The sequence below is a fragment of the Meriones unguiculatus genome, chromosome 15 (genome assembly GCF_030254825.1).
Source record: "Meriones unguiculatus strain TT.TT164.6M chromosome 15, Bangor_MerUng_6.1, whole genome shotgun sequence".
NCBI classification, from domain to species: domain Eukaryota; kingdom Metazoa; phylum Chordata; class Mammalia; order Rodentia; family Muridae; genus Meriones; species Meriones unguiculatus.
The window spans coordinates 66,787,699-66,811,202 of record NC_083362.1 but is presented as its reverse complement, the minus strand read 5'-3'; the positions used below and the strand labels follow the sequence as shown (position 1 = coordinate 66,811,202).

Genomic DNA, 23,504 nt, shown 5'->3' with positions numbered 1-23,504 from the left:
CCCACTTGTATCTTAAATTGGATCCAAAGCGTTAATGGCTGCAAAGTTCCTAAAGTGTTCCATAAAGTGTGGTAATGTGTCAATGTTTTCGGTGCCCATCTGTCAGTTAATGATGCTTTCATGGAGAGCTATTGCCTTGTGAGCAATTGGATTCCAAAGCTAACTCGTAGGCAGATCATCTTGTTCTTTTATGTAGTGGTCAGAGTTGAAATTTGTTTGACACCTCAACAAATTATGCAAGTTTTCATAAATGGAGAAACAAGTAACATTTTCCTCTGATATGCAATAAACAAACAAGGGAGACAAAACAGTGTCTAGGTCAGGTGATTAGTTAACAAATGGGAAAGACAGCACCCCGAGTCTCTGGAGGAAGGGTGAACAATTCAATGAAGATCTCACTGTCCGTTTTGGAAAAATATTTTGAAAGGTCTGTTTCTCTGTTACATCAGAAAGAAATTCCACATGAATAAAAATTTAAATTAGAAAAATGTTACAAGAGTGTAGAAATTTTTTTTAAATAGAAACAAGGAAAACTGACAAAAATTAACTCTGTAAAAATTTAAATTTCTGTATGACAAATCATATCCTAAAATCTAGAAATTACCTATAACTTTTTATATTTTTCTTTGAATATATGCAATATATATTGTATATATTGTATTTGATATATTATATAAATATATATAATATTTATTATATAAATTTCTAACAGTCAAACTTTTAAAGATTTATTTTTTAGTTTATATGTCTACATACCTGGGTGAGTTGATATACACCATGAATGTGCAGGTGGCTGTGGAAACAAACAGAAAAAGGAGAACAGATCCCCTGAAACAAAAGCCATTGTAAAATGAATGAAGCAGGTGCTGGGAAACAAACACTGGCCCTTTCTAGGAGCAGTTAGTGCTCCTAGCCACTGGGCCATTTCTCCAGGACTCAGAATTCCACAGATTTTTAATATGAAAAAGACAGCCCAAAGGAATATGTCCAAAAGATATAGGTAAGCAAATGTAGTTAGCCAAGAGGTCTGTACTAGTGTCCATGGAAATACACATTGAAGCAAAGTCTGCATGTAAAATCTGAAGTACAAAGAAAATTACGATGAAATCACTTTATTATGGTGACAGTCTAGGAAAAATGCCATCACCACAGTGTTCAAAGTGCATCTACAGCTTTGGAAATGTTTTCCACGAGTAACCTCAAAGTGTCATGTATAAATATATACACACATATAAAAATGAGCACAAATATGTGCAGATATAATCACAAACCTGTGTGCTGCTGATTTGAAAGTTTTTAAATATCAGTAGGGATTCTGTTTAAAACATTTTGTTAGCATGTCTATGTTTTGAACAATACACAGCTAATAATATATGTATGTAAGAGCTGGGCATTTAATTCCAGCACTTGGAAAGCAGAGGCAGGTGGATCTTTAAGTCAGAAACCAGCCTGGTCTAAAAAGTGATTTTTCACAACAGCCAAAGTTATACAGAGAAACCCTGTCTTGAAAACCACATGTGTGTATACAAATATATACATATATATGTACTTAAACATCTCAGTTTGAATGTCTTGATTCATTGCAATGAGAAAAAGAGCTCATCACAGATTGTGAAGTATGATATTATTAAAGACAAAAAACCCTCATAAGTACGCATAAGTATGCATCATTTGGTCTTGTAGGGGAAAATATATAGTATAACATATATATTAAATGTAACAACACGTAATTCTGTGTGCACGGCCAGTTAACCCAAATCCCATGACTAACTCAAAACCTTCACCACCAATTTTTAATACCATCAAGTCTCCAAGTTCAAGGCGATCACCTGGAAACTAGATCTGTTCAGCACAGGGGCCTCCAAGGAGGGTGGGGCTCCTGGCGGTTCCTGTGTCTCCAGAGCGACTGTACTGCAGCTCCCAATGTCATTCACTATTGAAGTTCTCAAGACAGTCACCTTCTGTTGCCAACAGGATGACCACAAAGTTTGCCTTTCCTCTGACTCTTTTCCTGTGGGGAATTGTCTTCCCTTTGCTTTTGTTACACTTCAGTCACCCTTCAACCGCCTGCAGGCTTCTCTCTTTTCTACTCTCAGATTTCCACTTCTCAAAGAGAAGAATTAAGAATGGAAACAAAGAAGGAAAAAAATCATTTTATTTTCTGCTGAATTGCTGCAACACCATCAGCAGAAAGACTCTGAATCGTGTTTGGTTTGAAGGATGGAGATGAAGAGAGCCTCTGCTTTACACTCCTCCCCAGTAGCAATGGAACATCCATAGCCAGGCCTGCAGGTGGCACTTTAAAAAAAGGGGGGGGGAGTTTACAGAGATTTGCTTTAAGATGGACAAATGCCCCCAGAGACTTATGCTGACCAAAAGTCTTAACCTCAAATGCTAATAGCAGCCAATCACTATTGCCTACTTGCTTTGGGCCAGATATGCATCTAAACCACTCACTAATAATAATTACAAAACAAATGTCACAGCCAAGCATCCTCTTTTCGATGAGGAACCCACATCAGAAGAAGATTGAGAAACTTGTGCAGTCAGTGTCATGCAGGTAGGAATGCATTCAGCATCTAAAGCCAGGCCATGGAGCCCAAGCCCCTGGACTTCTGACTGACAATGCTAACTGCCAATGCAAAGCTTTACCTTAGTGTCCTCTGGAAGGTATCTGTGCTCGGAACCATCTGCAGCCCCTGCCCAGGCTATGCTGGTGTATTTAGTCAATACGCTGCCCAGTGGGAACCCTGCTGGAGTTTCTGAAACCAGATAAATAAAGCTTGCACTGAAGTGGATGCAGACATTTGCAGGGTTTTTGCAGAAGGCCGTCTGTTTCACCTCGGCTGCTGTGCCAAGCTTTCTCCTTGGTCCACCCTGTATTAAATTGCTCAGTGACTCCATGTGGTGGCAAGGACAAATGTCATGGTTGCTAGGTAACAAATTGGAAAGAATCTAGTTTCAATACATCCGGCTCGATAAAAATCTTGAGATCTCTCTCATATGACTCTCTGGTGACAAATCATAGCCTCTTGTCAAAGGCAGCGGGCATTCTTTTCCTTAGTCTTGAATGACTTCATATTTCTAAAGGGAATTAAGTAAAGTGAGCTGTGTCTATTTTCTGCTGTATCTCGTAGCAGTTATCCTCCCTGTCTGGTAGAGGAAGCTTAGGTGTTTCCCACACAATACATGGGCTCATTTCATATCTCCAATGCTGCCAGTTAAGGAGACATCCAGGCACTGCTGAGCAAGAGTGTACATATAGGACTACATTTAAGCGATGCAGGCATCATGCGCCCATTCTAGAGCCTCATCCGTGAGCTGGGTTAACATGGCTGACTTGCCAACATGCACAGAGAGTGACCATTCAACCCCTGCTCACTCTGTGCCTGGACTCCACACTCCTTAAAACCCTATGCTTGATATTTCCACTGGTAACAAAAAAACACACCTTTTATTTTTGACAAGCCATCGGTCTTTCTGCCTCAGTTTATCCCTCTTATGTGGGACTATTAACCTAGTGATAAGGTCCTGAAAATAAAACTAGCAAAGATGTGGAAAAATGACAGCTTGAGAAGATTGTCTTTATCCTCCCATGTACTTCAACACCAACTTCTATTGCCATTAAAAATGAATAAAAATCAAACGCTCCTGAGGTAAAAACAGGCCCTACTCCCACTAGGGACCAGGGCAATAAAAGAGCCTATTTATAGACTTCAGGCTTCCTGAGCAAAACTTCTATGCTAGAGTTTCTGTTTAAATATGCACAAAGGGGTACTATGGAGCTGGAAGTTGAACCACTAATTAAAACTAAGCTGCTGGTTTATTCTCTCTTAACAAAAGAAAAGGAAGGAACAGCAAATTGAGCAGTATGTTGGCTCAAAAGAAAACAGGCCCTGGGAGCACTTCAGAGAGTAGATGAGGCAAACACTGGCTAAGGACTAAGTACCAAGATTCCAAGTTGCCTTGATACCAAAGCCCATTTTGATTAATGGAACCCAGCCTCTACAGAGGGTCAAAATCAGCATAAAATGAGAAGAAAGTAATGCAGTCAAGAATATAGGTTTTGGAATATAGATCTTTGGTCCTGGAATTAAATCTTTAAGAAGTGAGTGTTACCGAAACAATATTGAAAAACAGAATTAAATTTCTCTATGTCTCAAGCTAGACAGGTCTGTAGATTCACGCAGTCATGTCCTGTCTTTCGGCGGGCAGTGCGGAATTATCACTGAAAGTTCACACTTTAGGCAGGGATTCCAAATAAGAAATGGAGTTCTGCAGCAAAAGAGGGGAAGTAGGACTTAGGACTGAAGAGAAAAATATGAAATTAATTTAAGGGAAGGAAACTAAGCAGCCATAGACGATTCACACTAAAAACCCAAAGACCTCCTAGTTTGAGCTAATGCACAATCAATTTCATACTGGTAGGGTGCTCTGCAAAACAACCCAGTGTACCAAAGTATTTGCAAGTATTACATAGATAGCAGACACAGAGAAAGAGAGAGAGGGAGGAGGGAGGAGACTGACTTTAATTAGTGGACATCCACTCAAACCATTTTAGAAGGGAATATGTCATTAACCATTTCCCAGATCCACTTGACCATTGATAAAGCAATATGTTTTCTCCTGGTGTTTTGAGAAACACAGTTGATAAATACTGGCCTTGAGCTGATACAAAGAGATCATCCTGAACTAAGGACCCAATATATGTCGACTAAAGTAAAAGTAGCTAACAGGTAAACTCAACGTGCATGCTTGTCTTTGGAGCACCTGCTAATGGTACAAAGAAAAACACTAAAACCTCCAAAGAGCAAGTGTTCATTTCTTCTCATAATCAAATCTTCACTGTTAATTCTTATTGTTCGGACCAAAACGCGAGCTTTTATATCCGCGGGTGGCTCATTACTAGGACACAGTTCCCAGACAAGCGTCTGAGAAAGCTGCTTTGAAATGGACTCTTCATCATCAAGTGAATTGTCAGAATAAACAGGGCCAACTTCATGTTTAAAGTCCACAATAGTGACTATAAAGGCCAGAGATACACGTGTTCGGCCATTAAACATCTCCTCTCAATCCTGTGTCCAATTAGCAGGCTATTCTTCTGGTTTTCCTAGAAGTAAATGTGGATCCAGGAACATAAACCAGCTGCTACTGCAGCCACCCCCAACTGAGTTGCCTGGAGTTAATTATGGCGTCTCTCTGAAGGGTTAATTTTTTTTTTAAGTAGAAAGTCCCTTTCCCCCTGATTTGCTGTTGCTGTGACTCGTGTCATAGTTAATTTAAGCTAGCCTGGAAGTAATGGAAGGCATGCGCCACTAACTGAAAGACTGGGCAGGATTAGCTCGTTAGCATGCACCACATTGCTGAGCAGAAGTGACCCAGGGGACGAAGCACACTCCTTGCTCCCGAAGAGTGCAGCACCGGGAAAAAAGTCACACGCCTGTGTCAGACTTTTGCCCTTATGTCTGTTGAGCAACCCCACAAGTATTACTGTGAGAAAGAAGCAGGGTCAGGTTCGCATAGCAAGAAAAATATAACAAAACACACTGAAGAATAGGCTAGTGTCAAGGCCTGAAGAGACGTTGGACACGTGTGAGGCTGTTAATAGCCCAGATGGGTGATTATACAGACCTATAATAACAATAACATTGGTGTAGGAATAGAAGAAAAGAACTAATAAAGGAAACGGAATTTGGCAGGATTTGGGGACTGAAAAAAAAAAAAGTATAAGAGAAGAATGTACCAAAGACCACTGACTCATACGGCTTGAACTACTGTGACATTAACTTAAATAAGATATGAAAAATAAAGATTATTGGATCAGGCTTTGAACTGTGGAAGAGAAGACTGTGTACTGAGGCAGGGAGTAAGGGAAAGAAGACAGAGAGAGAGAAGGGTGGGGAGGAGGAAGAAAGGACAGAGGGATGGAGGGAAGGGGAGGAGGGAGGGAGAGGAAAGGGAGGGAAGGAGGCAGAGAGAGAGAGAAAGAGAGAGAGGGGAAATAGACAAGAAATAAGCAGCTGTATAGGTCCAGAACACAGGAGAAAGATGAGGACAGATGTCTGGGTTGGAATGAGAGGGCAGGACTCTTAGTTATGTCCCAAATTAAGAGCTGTTGAGGAGGACTTTGCATAGAGAGCAGAGATGGAGCAGCAGAGAAGTGGGACAGGAAGAAGGAGAAACTGATACTCAGAATCAAAGATGAGTAGCAGAAGTGTGTTTATGCTGTAAAACCCAAAGAGGGAGAAGGATTAAGCTCACTGAATATGGCACTCTGGAGTCATTACTGGTCCTTTTGTTTTGTATTGTTTTTTGTCCATTTGTTTGTTTGTTTGTGGGGTTTTGTTTGTTTTTGTTTTTTTCAAGACAGGGTTTCTCTGTTTAGCCTTGGCTATTCCGAACTTTCTTTTTAGACCAGGCTGGCCTCAAAGTCACAGCGATCCACCTGCCTCTGCTCCCCCGAGTGCTGGGATTAAAGATGTGCCACACCACACCTGGTTGTTACCTCTAGTCTTTAAGAGAAAGTTTCAGGAATTAGGAGCACAGACTGGTTACAGTTGTAGGACATTAAAGCCCAAGATGTGGGAAATAGTATCAAGCCATTACCTACAAAATGTCTCAGGAGCAAATTCAATAAAGATGTGTACTTTTGAGACTCCGTGCCTTATGCACAGAAAAGGTAAATGTTGCTCACTGAGTCACTTGTTGATCTTGAACTTACATACCAAAGTACCAGTTCACTGGTAGAAAGGGCAAATTTTCCCAACATAAAAAGCAGTGGGATGAAGGAGATTAATACTGAAAATGAACTTTCTTCTTCTCTTCATCCTCTCTCACCACCTAGATTTGTCACAAGGCATTCAGTGAATTCAAGAGAAACATGAGAAAATCCAAAATTGAAGCCATATCACATGGCTTCTTGGAACAAGGCCTAGGTGCATGAAGGAAGTCACAAGATTTGGAGAAGAACTTGACACAATTTCAAATGAAATTTAATGTTACTCACCTTTGTTAACCAGAAGGAAAGTGTCTAGTGATAAAACTTATCTCGTTTCAAGGAAAGTTGATTTTATTCTTATTCACATTTAAAATGATAAATTTTGTGCCAGATTTTGAACTGCCATGCACATTATGATGAATACACTAATTTGAAATGCCTTTGTTTCGTCTACTTGACACAAATTTTTGAATCTTGTTCATGGAAGAGCATGAGTACCATCAAGTCTCAATAGTTTATTTGAGGGAGTAGGTTGCATTCATAACTAAGTTGGACTAAATGTATGCTGTTTTCTGCTTCTAAAGCATCGGACAGCAGAGGATGGTCCTTACACTGGGCCCAGTGTTTCCTGCTTTATCACTGAATTCTGTTCTGTGACATCAGGCTACAAAGGCCACTTACATTCCTAAGAACATTGAGAGACATGCAACATTCAGCTCAAAGTGGCTTTTTTAACTGAACAATAACCCGGCTCAACTCTCTCCCCCATAGGATGTTCAGCAGTGGATGGAAACTCATTTGTACCAGTTGGGAAACTTAGAACACAAGACTATATAAATTCACATTCAGAGTTGGAACTGAATCTTTTAGTCATACTGAATTATAACCCAAGTCTCATGTTTACAAGAGAATAATGGTTGAATCATAAAACAATTGCTAAAGGTTTTTTGCATCAGCCATTATTCGTGTACTAAAAAGCTACTGGTAAGATATTGCCAAGAGATTATAGTACACATTTCTAACCTAGGCCTAAATGATATTTGTGAAAGTTCATCTGATTGCTTTAATGAACACATTTAAGAAAATAAACCAATATTTTGGTTCATTTTTTAACATTTTTTTATTAATTACAGTTTATTCACTTTGTATCCCAACTGTAGCCCCCTCCCTCATCCTCTCATAATCCCACCCTCTCTCCCTCATCTCCTCCCATGCCCCTCCCCCAGTCCACTGATAGTCCTCCTCCCCTTCATCTGATCTTAGCCTATCAGATCTCATCAGGATTGGCTGTATTGACTTCCTTTGTGGCCTGGTAAGGCTACTCCCCCATTAGGGGGAGGTGATCAAAGAGCCTACCACTGAGTTCATGTCAGAGATAGTCTCTGTTCCCCTTACTAGGATACCTACTTGGAGACTGAGCTGCCATGCTAGAAAGATGGCTCAGCCATTAAAGACTAGGCTCATAACCATAAATATTTTGGCTCATTTTTAACTTACAATTAATAGTGCTATTAAGGGACCCTTCATACTACTCTCAATTTCAAAATAACAACAGCAAATAAAAGCATACTGAGCCTGCATACTTACATATAACTCTATCTAATAAAATATTTTAAAATTTTTACTTTATGTTCATTGGTGTTTTACTTGTGTATGTGTCTGTGTGAGGGTGTCAGAAGCCTTGGAACCTGCAGACAGATGTGGCCTGCCATGTGGGTGCTGGAAGTTGAGCCTCGGTCCTCTGGAAAAGCAGACAGGGTTCTTAATCACTGAGCCATCTCTCCAGTCCCTCATGTGACACTTTTAAAGGCAGAACTGAAGTTCATTATATAAAATTGTTTCATACTACCTGAAACTAAGTCATGCTAATGTCACATTATTTGTAGGGTCTAAGCTCATTTTTACTTCCCAGCTGAGTGTTTGACAAACTTGTTTTTATGCAGCAGATATTAATTGTTGTGCATGAAGGGAACATACACCGTGGGTGTTCCAGTTGAAGACATTGTTCTCTGTGCCCTTTTTTTGTTTGTTTGTTTCTATGGTATCCATTTATTAGGTGGCCACGTGTCCTGCCTTGTAGGAACAATCCCTTGTGCTGTTGACCTGGCTAATGGCACCTTTGTTCCCCCTGAAAGGTCTCATGTAGGTAATAAATTACCCAGTCATCCTTTCAGTGTGTAATTTGCCTCAATTCACTTAATTTCATGATGCTTCATTTCCAACATGTATTCAATATCTATGTCATGAGTATAAAAATTGTTGTATTTTACAAATGTAGAATTACTCAGGATGAGAGCCACAAGGGGTACCTTTTATGGTTGCATTCAATTTTTCTGGCAAGAAACTACTTTGTGATTAAATAAACCTCCATAGCCAGAAGAGGAAATAATTTTATGACTAATAAGCCATTTGTTACCTCTTGAGTGCTCTGTAGCCAGAATCTAATCATCGGCCCTTTGAAGAGATTGACAAATTGTATTGCCAAACAGAAATTGCTAGTTCAGGAATCATGACATGATTTGAATTGATCCGAATGCTCCTCTGAAGAGGGAGAGAAAGGGGGAAATGAAGTTTTTTCCTTACTTTAGGGTGTTGCTCATAGCTTTCAATCTTCACAAGTATTTAGATTCCTTACTTCAGTCGCTTTTTAATTTATTTATTTATTATAACTTATTCACTTTGTACCCCATCTGTAGCCCCCTTCCTCATCCCCTCCCAATCTTGCCCTCCCTTCCTCTCCTCTTCCTATGCCCCTCCCCCAGTCCACTGATAAGGGAGGGCCTCCTCCCCTTCCCTCTGACCCTAGCCTATCAAGTCTCATCAAGACTGTCTGCATTGTTTTCCTCTGTGGCCTGGTAAGGCTATTCCCCTCTCAGGGGGAGGTGATCAAAGAGCAGGCCACTGAGTTCATGTAAGAGACAGCCCCTTGTTCCCATTACTAGTGAACTCACTTGGACACTGAGCTGCCATGGGCTACATCTGAGCAGGGGTTCTAGGTTTTCTAGGTTATGGCCATAAATGGCCCTTGGTTGGAGTATCAGTCTCAGAAAAGACCCCTGTACCCAGATTTTTTGGTTCTGTTGCTCTCCTTGCGGAGCTCCTGTCTTCTCTAGGTCTTTCTATCTCCCCCTTCTTTCATAAGATTCCCTGCACTCTGCCCAAAGTTTGGCTATGAGTCTCAGCATCTGATTTAATACCCTACTGGGTAGGGTCTTTCAGAGACCCCTCTGTGGTAGGCTCCTGTACTGTTCCCTGTTTTGTCCCTCTTCCGATGTCTATCCCATTTGCCTTTCTGAATGAAGATTGATCATCTTACCCAGGGTCCTCCTTCTTGCTTAGCTTCTTTAGGTGTACAGATTGTAGTATGTGTATCCTATATCATATGTCTAACATCCACTTATAAGTGAGTATATACCATCTGTGTCTTTCTGCTTCTGGGATACCTCACTCAGGATGATCTTTTCTAGGTCCCACCATTTGCCTGCAAATTTCATGATTTCCTTGTTTTTAACTGCTGAATAATATTCCATTGTGTAAATGTGCCACAATTTCTGTATCTATTCCTCAATTGAGGGACATTTAGATTGTTTCCAGGTTCTGGCTATTACAAATAAAGCTGCTACAAACATAGTTGAGCAGATGTCCTTGTTGTATACTTGAGCATGTTTTGGATATATGCATAGGAGTGGCATAGCTGGATCTTGAGGTAGCACTATTCCTAATTGTCTGAGAAAGCACCAGATTAATTTCCAAAGTAGTTTACATTCCCACCAGCAGTGGAGGAGGGTTCCCCTTTCCCCGAATTCTCTCCAGCATGCGTTGTCACTTCAGATTTTGATCTTGGGCATTCTGATGGGTGTAAGGTGAAATCTTGGGGTTGTTTTGATTTGCATTTCCCTGATGACTAAGGAAGTTGAACATTTCTTTAAGTGTTTCTCTGCCATTAGATATTCCTCTACTGAGAATTCGCTGTTTAGCTCTGTACCATTTTTAATTAGAGTACTTGATTTGTTGCTGTTTAATTTCTTGAGTTCTTTATATCTTCTGGATATTAGCTCTCTGTCAGTATAGGGTTGGTGAAGATCCTAGCCTGTCATTTTGTTCTGATGACAGCTTTTAAGTTTCATGAGGTCCCATTTATCGATTGTTGATCTCAGAGAGGGGAAGAGCCTCGAACTCATTGGCATAGGAGACAACTCCCTGAACAGCACTTCAGTCATTTTTAAAAGACAAGGGCTGTTCATTGTTGTAGTGGCAATGTTTACAGGGTTACAGAACCTTTAGATGGTGGGCCCAGCTGGAGGTAATGGGTCGCTTGGTGACAGGCACTGAGTGTTGTATGCAGTCCCTGCTTCCAGCACTGTCTCTGCTTCTTTACCTGTGGCAAAGCACGCAAGCAGCCTTACACTGAGTTGTGTCTCCCTTACCCTGATCGGCTGTGTGCTGTCAAACTGTGAACCAAAATAGACCTTTCCTCTCTGAGCTGCCTCTTCTCCTGTAATGGGTCACAGTGTGGAGGAAAGTAACCACTAATAATTATTATGCATCAAATACATATTTAGCGGCCCGCAAAAGTAAAATCCTGTGTTTTAGTGGATAGTACTGTTTTTAAAACCTGTGCGCCAAGGATGGAGAAATGTCTCAACAGTTAACAGCACCTGCTGCTTTTACAGAGGATCTGTGTTCACTTTTCAGCAGCCACATGGCAACTCATGACTGTCTGCAAATCCCATTACAGGCAATCTGACACCCATTTCTGGCTCCTTCGGGCACCAGGCAAGTATGAGGTACACAGATAAAGATTCAGGAAGTTATTCCCATAAAATAAAAATAGAGGCTGGAGAGATGTCTCGGTCGTTAAGACCACTCGCTACTCTTGTAGAAGACTTGGGCTCAGTTCCCAGAATCCACACCACACCACACCTAACCATCAGCTGTAACTCAGTTCCAGGGGATCCGAAGCCCTCTTCTGACCTCCGTGGGCACTAGACACACATGGTTCACATACATGCAAGCAAAATGCCCATGCACATAAAATATAATGGATAAAATATTTTAAAATAAGTGAGTCTATAATGTGTATGAGTTACTAGAATTTGAGCTGGGGCCTAATGCCCTCGGAGTGACAAGAGCATGATCACTTCTGCAAAATGCTGGATTCTACCCAACGAAGCAGACATGTTTCCTTTTCACACAGGATCACTTGCAGTATTTCTTATGCTGTATGTATTGCTGACCACAACACCTCTACAGAGATTCTGACTTTACAACATTCAAGCGGAATCAGAGACCACCCCCTCCCAAGGGATTCATAATCGTGGTTTCTAAAACACTATTAGAATGGTTTCGTCATGCCAGCTTTAGCTCAGATTTGGGTATCTAAACACACAAGGCAGAGATGGTGAAAATAGATACACATCAAACAATGAAGTAAATGAAGCAAAATGTATAGCAGGACATCTCTGAAAAAAAAAAAAACACCATCTCCACTAGCTTGTGCTCAGTCTTCTGCTTTGAAGCACACTGTGCCAGCGTCCAAATGAAAGAGTCGTGGGGAGATGGTATTTTGACAAGAGGCTAGGTACCAAGGGCAAGGAAGGCCATAAGGGAAAGCAGAAGCCACTGCCTTGTCACAAGGAGAACTGGCCTGTGACGTTGGATTTCAGCTTTGCTTTTGGCTAAGGATGTTCTAGCCATGGCCGTAACTGTTTTTAATGAGCATCTTAGAGTGGCTGTGTGGGCTGCAACAAAGAATAGAGGGTAATTTTCTATGCACAGCATTTGAAAGTGAAGTGCCATAGCCGTGCAGGAGAAACGTGATGTGTTTGTAAAATGCATCAGCTTCCACAAAAGCAGAGAAATTGCAGATTGAGAAGGGCTCTCAGGAGCCAGCCAGCCCAACTTCGGTTTTCACCTACCTACCGCATACGTGAAACCTCCCCAGCAATGGCAGAAGCAACATGACGGAAACAGAACTCTTCACAATCATTGCTACTGCATCTCCCCAAGCCCTACTTACACAAACCAAGGAAAACAAGTTGTTATTGGCAATCAAAACGAATGTGAGTTACAGATTGGATCAAACTTGCAGGGAGAATTGATGTTTTTTAAAGCAAATGTTTGTGGAATACTCTACCTATGCTAAGTGTTGTATATAAGAGTTATTATATTTGGTCCTTGTGAAATTGGTTATTATTTATGTGGATATAGAAACTGAGAGTTACTAAGCTACTCACTTGAGATTCCACAGATAATCAATGGAAAACAAAATTCAAAACCAGACCTGTCAGGGTCTAGGAAAAAAATATCAGACTTTCAGAATGATGGAGCAGATGTGTTTTAAAAAGCACTATGTGATGGTCAAATGATGCATACATTTGCTGAATAGACTTTTAGAGCCAGACAAATCCATTTGAATTTTTCTCTATATCACAGATGGGTTCTAAGTAAAGAAACAGAGCTCTTCCTTGTCTCTCTGATCTATTAAGCGAGAATGTTAACATCCCATCAAGTGCTTATTAAGATAATGTGTACAGTGCCTAAAAGCAAAATATCTGAAAAGCATTGGCAATAGGAGAAAGGTAAAGAAAGAGATAAGAGAGAAAGAGAGAGATGAGAGAGAGGAAGAAGAAGAGGAGGAGGAAGAGAAAAAGGAGAAAGTTTGTTGCTTTTAGCCAGTAAATTTAACGAGTAGCAAATCTTGGGGTCAGTTAAACATACGGCCTATTGCGAATAGTGTAATGCCTATAAGCATCTGTGTTCCACTGACACTTCAAATCAGTTCAGGAGCAAAAGCATCTCACCCAGCCCATTGTCCTGAGTGGTCTGAATCTGAATCTGACACCCTAATAAGTAAAACTATTTCACCAAGGTCACTGGCCAATAGTTTTAAAAATGAGAAAATACTTAAACTGCTTTGAGAATTCTGTCCTAAAGATAGCATCTGAAGTGAATAGTGGTTAGAGGAGGATAGGGAAGCCAGAAGCAGGAAGCAAGTCTTTTTCATAATGGCATCAGATTTGAAGTGATCATAAATACAAGTTACTTTTTCCCCTCCTTTAAGTTCACACTCACGGCACCTTTTCTGTAAGATCCACCCTATTTAAATCACATCTCCCGCCCCCTTCTTCTATTGGGTTCTTTTTCACAACACTCCTAACTTCTGACATATGACAGAATTTGTAATTTTTGCATTTATTGGTCAGCTTTTCACAGTGATGGAAAGGTGGATTTTTGTCTCTTGTTCCCTGTGACATTATCACCATCTAGCACCAGTTCTGGGTTATATCGGGGCTTAATCATGTTTTTTAAATAAATTACTGCATGAGTAATCTTCAAATGTAGGAGACTTAGGTCTGATACTCATTCCACCTATAAGTAGAAATTTACAAAAACAATTCTAAACCGGCCTGTTGTGGAGTATCTACCAGAGAAGACAGTCAGACATGAGTTAAGCCGATAGGAAGTCTTTCTTAGTTGGTCAGTATATCAACTGAGTGTTCAGTTGATCTTGAACACTCAGTATGTTCAAGATCACAGTGTAGCACTGAACCTTGCTCAGGATGAGCTTTTAAGTACAAAAGCTATATTCTGGGTTGACACGTTTCAGTTAACAAGAACAGTTAGCCACAAGCAGAACTAGAAAAGCCAAAAATCAAGGTTCCTACATTTTGAGATTTTCCCAGAACTTTGGCGTTTGGTGCATTAGGCCTTGGTTTTAGTTTTGGCAGGTGGTACTATCTACATGCTGAGTTCTACAGCCTGAACAGCACCTTCATCATGGAGTCAGTTGTGCTAAGGTCTCAGGGCATACTCAGATCTGGACCCCTGTTACAGGGGCTACAGATGTAGCTGGGTGGTATTATGGTGGCCTAATGCCCAAGCCCTGAGTTCAATCCCTCATGCCACCAAAATAAAAACAATAATAAAGGGAAAAGGAAGGAAGGAAGGAAGGAAGGAAGGAAGGAAGGAAGGAAGGAAGGAAGGAAGAATGGAAGAAAGAAATAATAGAAATCCAATGCAAGGATCCTTACAACATATTAACTGAATAACAATAATATCCATATACAAATGTAAACTTAGAGACAAACTAGATGAAATTGGACTAGTAAAAAATAAAACATGTTCTAGAGGAATGAAAATAGGGAGTGGGCATCATGCTTTAATTTTCCATTTTAAAGCACATTTTGGGGGTTGTAGAGATGACTTAGTTATTGAGTGCTTACTGCTCTTGCAGAGGACCAAAGTTTGGCTCTCAGCATACACCTGATAGCTTATACCCCTCTGTCATTATAGTCCCAGGGAATTTGGTGCCCTCTTTGGGCTTCCCATACATAATGCACACATATACAAGGCAGGCAAAACACTCATACACAGAAATTAAAAACAAATAAATCCCAAAACACATTTTGTCCCACATGAAAATGAGCATAAGATAGGAAGCAAAGAGAAAGTAAGGGAAGTGAAATGACCACTACCCTGGGAGTCCAGACAGCCTGGCCCAGCACGCAGTTGGCCTCTTTGCTCCTTGTCTGAATGCTTGGCATTTTTGTCTAAGATGAAGAAAGATTTTAGCCAAGGACCCTATTAAGGTTCAGTTTTCTTCATCTGCGCTTTGCAAATCTGACTCAAGGATTGATAAGGCAGTGCTGAACATTAGCTACATCATTGGTTTTTTTGTTTTTTTTTTTTTCAAACCTATTCATTCAATTCTTTCAGACCTTAATTTCCTTCCTTCTCTATGTTCACCTGTCTTACTGGGGTCTTTTTAAGAGAAGGAAAAAAAGAATGTTTTTCACTTTAAATTTTCTTTTCCGACATACACACAATGCATTTTACCCCCACGCATCCCCCTAACTCCTCCCAGATTCACACACACACACACACACACACACACACACACACACTCCCAACTTTGTGCTCTCTTTCATTTGGTCAGAACCCACCAAGTCCAGCTTCTGTTGTCCATATACTCATGAGTGTGAGGCACCCACTGGGTTCCAGAGGACCTACCAGGGGCCACACCCTTACAAACACCGACTTTCCTTCCCCCAGAAATCATTAACTGTGAACTCCTCAGCTAGATGTGGGTGCTCATGCCGCTTCACTGGAATGCTGACTTGCTTGATCTTGTGTGGGTCTTATGCAGCCAACAACGGATGCTGCGAGTTCACACATGCAGAGATCCTATGAACCCCAGAAGACCTTGATTACTTCAGTCTTCCTACAGTCTTCCTGTCTCTTCTTCGTGGGCTTTGAGCTTGAGTGGAGAGGGTATGACACAGATGCCCCATTTGAGTCTGAGCACTTCACACTTATCCTCTGCTCATTGACTGGCTGAGAGCGTCTTTGTTAATGGGAGTCCAAGGTATATACAAAAGATGCACAAAGGATGTCCAAAAGATGCATGAAAAAACCTTCTCTAATAAGGTCTGAGAGTTGACACTTTTATTTATTCATTTGCTTTTAAAAATCGGTAAATAATGCTCAGGAATTGGCTCAGTGGATAGAAGCACTTGCCATATAGCTGAGCCCCAAGGCCCACATTAAAAAAAAAAATGTAATAGTTGCCATATGGATCTATGACCCCAACACACCTAAAGCAATATAGGATGCAGAGGCAGGAGAATCATCCAGAAGCTCAAAAACCAGTTAGCCGGAATGATGCAAAGAAATAAAAGAGATCCTGCCTCAACAAGGTAGAAGGGAAAAAAACAACTCACAAAGATTATCTTCTGTTTTCCACAGGCATGCTGCAGCAAACATGCATGTCTGTGCACACACACAGGCACACAGACATGCATGCGCACGCACACATACACAAAGAGTAAGTCATTTTCTCTTAAACTTAAAAAAAGACATATAGGAAAACAGAATGTGCGTATTTATGAAATAATATATAGTTATATGTGTAGGTTGTATAATTGCAGATCTGAGTCAACATCCGTTGCCTCACATTTTGCCTGCTTCCTGTGACAACACTGAAAATCCTTTTTCCTAGCTTTTTGAAATTGCAGTACATATATTTATGAATGGCTACCCTACTGTGTCATAACATGCAAAAAAGTTTTACTTATAACTAACTACAAATTAGAACCTACCTTTCCCTTTCCTTGCCTGCCAGCCTGGTACTCTCAACCTCTATGAGATCAGATTTGCTTTGAAAGCCTTTGTTGGCACTGAGCTCACACTGCCATTCTCCCCCTCCTGCCTCTGTCCCAGTCTAAGTGGTTTTGTCCCCTGTTGCCAGTTTGTGCGTGGGCCCTTTCCTAAACAAATGCAGCTATGGGGCTCAGAGAAATCCAGAACAGCTAAGACGCCCTGACCTGCCTATGTTGTATGTCTGAAGTCCCCTGCCTCACACCTCTTAATAGGGTCTTTGTCTAAAGGGTCTCATTTTAAGCAAAGTTGTCAAGGATCCAGACAAGGAACAGAAAGACCACAACAAGCCTAATCAAAGAGCTCTTGGGGTTATGGTCCTTTACTTTTTTACTGACTGCCCCCACCCCATCTGCAGTGGGCTATGCCCCCTTTCCATGTAATTCTGCCCAAGCTGTGATCTCACTTTCCTGTCTGTAGTATCTGTGCATCTCCTCTGTCGTAATCTCAGTTACAAAGCCAACTCACAGCCCGTTAGTCCTCACAGGTCAATAAATTTATTGTGCCTTGATTTTTTTCCCCTAGTACAAGAAGATATGATCTTCTTGTGATCCTAATGGACAGCCGCTATATTCTCAAACGCATGTCATTTTAAAACTAAAGAGGTCTTAGAATCTAGTCTGACATGGTGATATCTCTACTACAAATCCATGGACATTACAATAAGCTGTGTGGTAGGCAGGGGCTTGAAAAATATTTATGTCCATGAGTAGTATAAAATCAAGGCTTAGAGAGACAATACCATACAGCTGTATAAGGACTTAACCTCCTGGCTTCTGTACCCTATAAAATTCAAGGCCTACTGAGGCCGACCTGTAATCCTAAAACAGTGGATAGTGCTAGGTAGAGAGAAACCAAAGGATCCATGGAGATTGCTGGCATGCCAGTATTGTCCCGTTAGTGAGTTCTGGGTTCAGTCTCAAAAGATAAGGTGAAGAGTAATAACCCTCAACTCCATATATGACCTCCACATGCATATACACACATGTATAGATATGCATACAACACACAAATAAGTAAAAAATGCACTCATTACACGGTTCACTAGCTTCATGTTCAACATCATTCTAATTGCTCTGTTATTAACACTCTGTAAAGCTCAGAATAACGGAAAAACCTGTGCCTCCAGAGGTTTGCAATAAAGCTGAGAAGCCAGCTTCAAGCTGGGCCAACAAAGGTGGTAAGGAACAGAAAAAGAGTAGCTCAGTGACTAAAGCAAAGTGAGAAAACAGAGGCTAAAATCATGACAGGACTAGATACAAATAAAAACAGCCATGGTGACTAAGGAGTGGCAGATGATGGGCAAGATGACAAGTAACGCTGACAGACAGTGCTTCTCGTGGGGAGCCGCACATCCGCTCTGACTCAATGATGAGTATCTTCCTTTCCCTCATGATGGAGTAAAACAGAATCACTGTGTTAAATGGTTCCTTCTCCAGGAGTCTGGAGAGAGTGTCATGGCATTGGAGGATGTCTGATGATTATGGAGGCCTTTCATCTACCTTGAAGCAGCTAACCTGGCCACCTCCATGCTGGCCCGTGACTATGAGAACAATTTGCCAGCACAGCTGACTTTTAATGACGATTCTTATAACTGTCTTTTCTGTCTGTTTCAGGCTTGTAAATTCTATAGTTCCCAGTGGTATGTGGTAAACTACAAATATGAACAATATTCTGGAGACATTCGACAGTTACCCCGGTAAGAATGTAACAACTGTTTATTATAAAGACTATGTGTGCTTTTTTGCATACGTAAAAAAAAATCACCTCTTTGTAAGCTCCAACATTGTTTATAGACATGTGTTTATTTTGTGTCAAGGTGCATTTTGCAAAATGTATGAGTCGAGATACAGAACATTTTGATCAACATCATATAGCTATGATGTTATAGTTGGGGTTAGGGGTGAGACTTAGCCTTCTCTAATGTGATGCCTAGTTGTAGTTTAAACATTTGCTCATTGTTGCATCATTCATCAGCTAACTGCCCTTTCAACAGTGGCACTGGAAAAGGCCAACATGGTTCACAGAACTTCTGACCAAATCCCTCACATTGTTTCTATCTGCCACTTGCTTTATGTACTTTCGCTGTGAGAAGTCAAAAGGTATGCTAGTGAATTCCACACAAGGGCATATATCTAAAAACAGCAAAACAGAAACTAACTTCCCCCTTACACTTGGGACCATAAAGCTCTTTGGAAGGTCATTGTGTTCTGCTTCTCCTCAAACATCATTCTACAGAGATATACCTAATGGCCTGAACTACAGTAAGTATTTACTTGTTTCCACTACTGAAATAAAAGCCTTCAAAGGACAGAGATTTTTTCCTGCTGAATTCCATTCAGGATAATTCCTGTCACAGATTACTGTGGAATAATTTGTCTTCATACATAACATTTCCAAATAGGGATGGAGTGACTGAAAATTTAAAAAAAAAATGCTTTAAACTAGTACCTGCCAACTCATTGGTTCATCAAACTAACCTGATACAAATACTTCGGGCGGGGGGAAAAGTACAATCCAAAGTACAGTGTTTACTTACACTCTCCTCAAGTGATTCATACTCGATCTAGGTTTTTTTATTTGTCCATGGTACAAATTTCAGCTCTACTTTGCAATATTTTCTGTCTCCAGAAAAAAAATCTTTTCACACTATGGTACTTGCAAGTACTGTCTCACTTCCTGAAGGCAGTCTGAAAGTAGAATTTTTGAATGGCTCTCAGAAGGTGACATTTGAACTGTATCACAAGGGACAGTGGCGACCAGTGCTGTGATCTCAGGAAAAAGGGTTCCTAGTGGGGAGGGAAAGTCGAAAGGAGGACAAGAGTAAAGGCCCTGAGACCAAGTTTGGTCTCATCACTTGAAGAGATGGAGAGTCTTGGAGGCTGGGAGAGGAGTGTAGCAACAAGAATCCAAGGACTTTGGGAACCCTGGAGGAGAGCTTAGTGTTATTCTCCCTGTGATTGGAGTCTTGAGGAATAGCTACTTCTTTTAAAAATCACTTGGCTCATATTTGGAGGAGTGACATGGAAGAGAAAGAAGAGGAGGCAGCCTTTTACTCAGAAATTGAAGAACTTCTGTCAAGAGCAAGCCAAAACAGGAAGTCTTTCTTTTTTCCCCCCTAAGAAAGCACCGTGCCTTAACTAACTGATTTCTACACATTTTGCAAATCTTGGGATTCCTTAATCATAATCTCATATAACTTCTTGTTGGAAAAGTCCTGTCACATCCTAGGGTGTTTTAAGTAACTGTTACACTCAAGATGTCTTGGTGCTGGTTACACACTTCCTCTAGGTGAGACTGAGAATCAGATTGCTTTCGAACATCTGCAGTCGCTCTTTCTAAGAACAGTTCTGAGAATCGGTCATAACTTCCAAGCCGTATCCATGCTTGAAAGATGACGGATTAAATGGCTGGACCTAGGCAGCCACATTCCACTCTGTATGTAGTGTTCAGGCATGTTTGTGTGTGCTCAGGTGCATATGGGGACCTGAAACTAGTGTTACCAGTTGGCCTTGCTCACTGTCTACCTTAGTCATAGCAGCAAGGTCTCTCCGTTGATTTAAAGCCTGCCCGTATGACCAGTCTCTCCAGCAAGCCGTCTTGCTCTAAGGATCTTCCCACCATCTGAGTCCCTAATTCTGAAGTTACGGGTGGGCTACCATACCCACCCAACACATACAAAGGACTGAAACGTCAGCCCTTTGTAGCAGCAAGCGCTGTGCCCAGTGAATGATCTCCCCCACTCCTTGCTTTTGAGTAAAATTCTTTCCACTCCCTTACATACATGGGGCACTTTAACTACAAATCCTATCGGTTATAAGAGTCCTGGTGCCATGAAAGAAGGAAACACGATATTTCATGTATGCGTAATCCTCCCTCTCTTAGAAGAATACAGAAAGCATGTCCAATGAGGAGAGTTCCTAGGCATGATTACCGAGTTAGGTTTTTTATGTCATGCATGGACGTATCTCCAAAGTGGTAAGAGAAAGTAACTGAAATATTGTTGAGAATTTCATTGACATCATCCACAGGAAGTGGAATTAGATAGTAAAAAGGAAAGTTTGCCACAAAGGATATAAAACACTTTCTATCATAAAAATAGCTTCTAGGGTAAGACCCCTTAGTATATGTCCCAAAATAATGAATACTTTACAAAGCTAAAAATGCCCCCCTAAAGACTATCTATATTTAGGTCAGTAGTGGAAACAGATTAATTTACTTAGGTCTTGTGAGACTGTTAAAAGTAAATTCTGTTCATGCCTCCTGGATTAGAAGAAATCTCCTCTGTCTTCTACCAATTTAAACTGATCACTTCTTTTTCCAGGTTGCTAAAGGGGCAAAATAAAACTTTATAAGATGCAATCATGGAAAAGAAAACTAAAGTGAAATACAGTATTTAAATTTGCAAATATGCTAGGCTAATTTTAATTCTTAAGATCCCTGCATATTTTCAAGTACGCATTCAGAAAAGCAAACTAAGAGATACATTATTTTCACCAGAACATGAAACATGAGGCCTCACAGAGTCAGCATTGAACTTGGAGTTCCTGGGAGATTCAAACGGCACAAAAAAAATTATAATGCTGCTGATTTCATTAGAGCATGGGTAAAATACAGAGATGCACAGCATAGAAAACAGAACAACAGCAACAAAATACGTTACCACAGTTGGCCAGACAAAACGAATATTTCCCAGTGGTATTTTTTTTTTTTTTTGGCTGAAGATCAAATCAAGTATGACTAGTTGAAGTAGGCTAACATAAGACAGATATGATTTTGTTTTGAAGGAGGGAAGCTGAGCATGGTAGTATATACCTAAAACTCAAGAGGTGGAGCAGAGCTTTCTAATCAGGAAATCAAAATCATTTGCATTTACATTCTGTGTTCAAGGACAAGCTTGACTATCTACAACCTTGTCTCAAATACAACAGAAAAAAATGCCTTAAATAGATAAACAAAATTTGTTCTGTGTCAGCTGGGGGGGTGACCCTGTACACACCTTTAATCCCTACACTCAGAAGGCAGAGCCAAGCTGATCTCTGACTTCAAGGCCAGCCTGGTCTACAGAGTGAGTTCCAGGACAGCCAGGGCTACACAGAGAAACCCTGTGTCAAAAAACAAACAAACAAAACAAAATAAAATTTGTTCACTATCTACAGTGTGTTATAATATGCCAGGTGTGGTACATACATTTTTCTCATGTAACAGTCATAACTGTATGTACTAGGAACTATTGTTCTCAGGGGCACTAGTTCACAGATAATAACTGAGTGGGGCTCAAGTATTGCTATGATTTCTTGAGGCAATAGTAGGAATTTTGGTAAGGAAATAAAAAACGATAATTTCTTTAAATTATGACTCACATTGGGTTCAAATTCAAAATGTGAAGCCCCTGGTCAGTCTTTTCTCTTAAGATTCCAAAGGTTCTTAGAGACTATCCAGTGCTCCTTAAAGTTGAAGTTTAGAAGGCACTGGACAGAGAGACAACCTTTAAGCTATCTTTAAATGAGAGAACATTGTTTAACCAACCATGCAGACTTCAGAAAAGGATTGAGGGACCAGGCCATCGCTCTTTTAAGGTAAGGTTGGGAAGGGGGGTGCCTTGGAGAGCAATGGAAGAAAGAGCCCTCAGTGGCTTGGAGCCTCAGACATGGTTTAAACACGGCCTGCCTCCTGCACCCAGGAGCTCTTCTTGCACCACTAACTTCCTTCTACGTGTCTCTACTGCAGCAGACCTTTACTCCTGGGTGTTCCAAACTTGGTCTCTCCCGGGACCTTAATTATGCTTCTCTCTATCAGAATGATGCTTCCCCAGCTCATCACAGGACCGGCTGTTCTTCATTGTCATCCATACATCCCAGACGTGGCCCAGCTTGATCGCATCTTTGATTTTCTTCTCCGAATTATTTGTATTAATTCTTTGAGGGTTTCATACAAAATATTTTGGTCCTGTAGGGACCCTTCTCCCCTAACTCCTCCTAAATTCACTCTTACCTCTCTACCCACCCAACTTGGTTTTCTTTTGTGTTTAAACCCAGTGAGTTCAATCTGTATTGTCTAACAATCTTGGGTGTGGTCCCATCCCCAGGAGTGTGGTCAACCAACCAAGGTAACACCTAAAAAAACAAAACAAAAAAACTGACTCTCCCTTTCCCAGAAGCCATCAGTTGCCCATAGTTGTAGCAGGCGGTAAGACTTCATACTTTCCTCCCCAGCCCATGCTGTGATTTTTGTTTGGCATGAGGTCAACCCGGTCTTGTGCATGCTGTAACGACTACTGTGAGTTCATATATTACCTTTTATGTCTTGAGAACACTACTTTGCTCCAATCATCTTGAAAAATCCTTCTGACCCCTCCTCTATAATGATCCCTGAAGCTTGGCAGGAGGGGTTATAATAAAGATGTCTCATAGGATGAGCATTTCACAGTTCCTTATTCTCTGAATGTTGGCCAGTTGTGTGTCTCTACGTCTCCGGCATCTATTTCAAGGAGAAGCTCTCTTATGAGCACTGACAAACACAATAATCTATAGGTGCAATGATAAGTCATTAGGAATTGGATTAATAACACTCTATCCATTTAGCAAAATAATAGTCATAGGTTCTTATCTCAGGCCTATGACCTAAG

At 40.8% G+C, this 23,504-nt stretch overlaps 1 protein-coding gene across 13 annotated transcripts in view; it reads left to right on the top strand.

Moving 5' to 3' along the window:
* Window positions 1-23,504, top strand: part of Dock10 (dedicator of cytokinesis 10) — a 249,752-nt gene that overhangs the window by 116,926 nt on the left and 109,322 nt on the right. For all 13 annotated transcript variants that reach the window (XR_009586481.1, XR_009586482.1, XM_060368696.1 and 10 more), the window contains exon 4: window positions 18,493-18,575. Coding sequence is in view for 11 of the 13 variants with exons in the window: in XM_060368696.1 (XP_060224679.1) it covers window positions 18,493-18,575 (83 nt within the window). In the remaining 2 variants the exon portion in view is untranslated. The remainder of the gene's footprint in view (window positions 1-18,492; window positions 18,576-23,504) is intronic.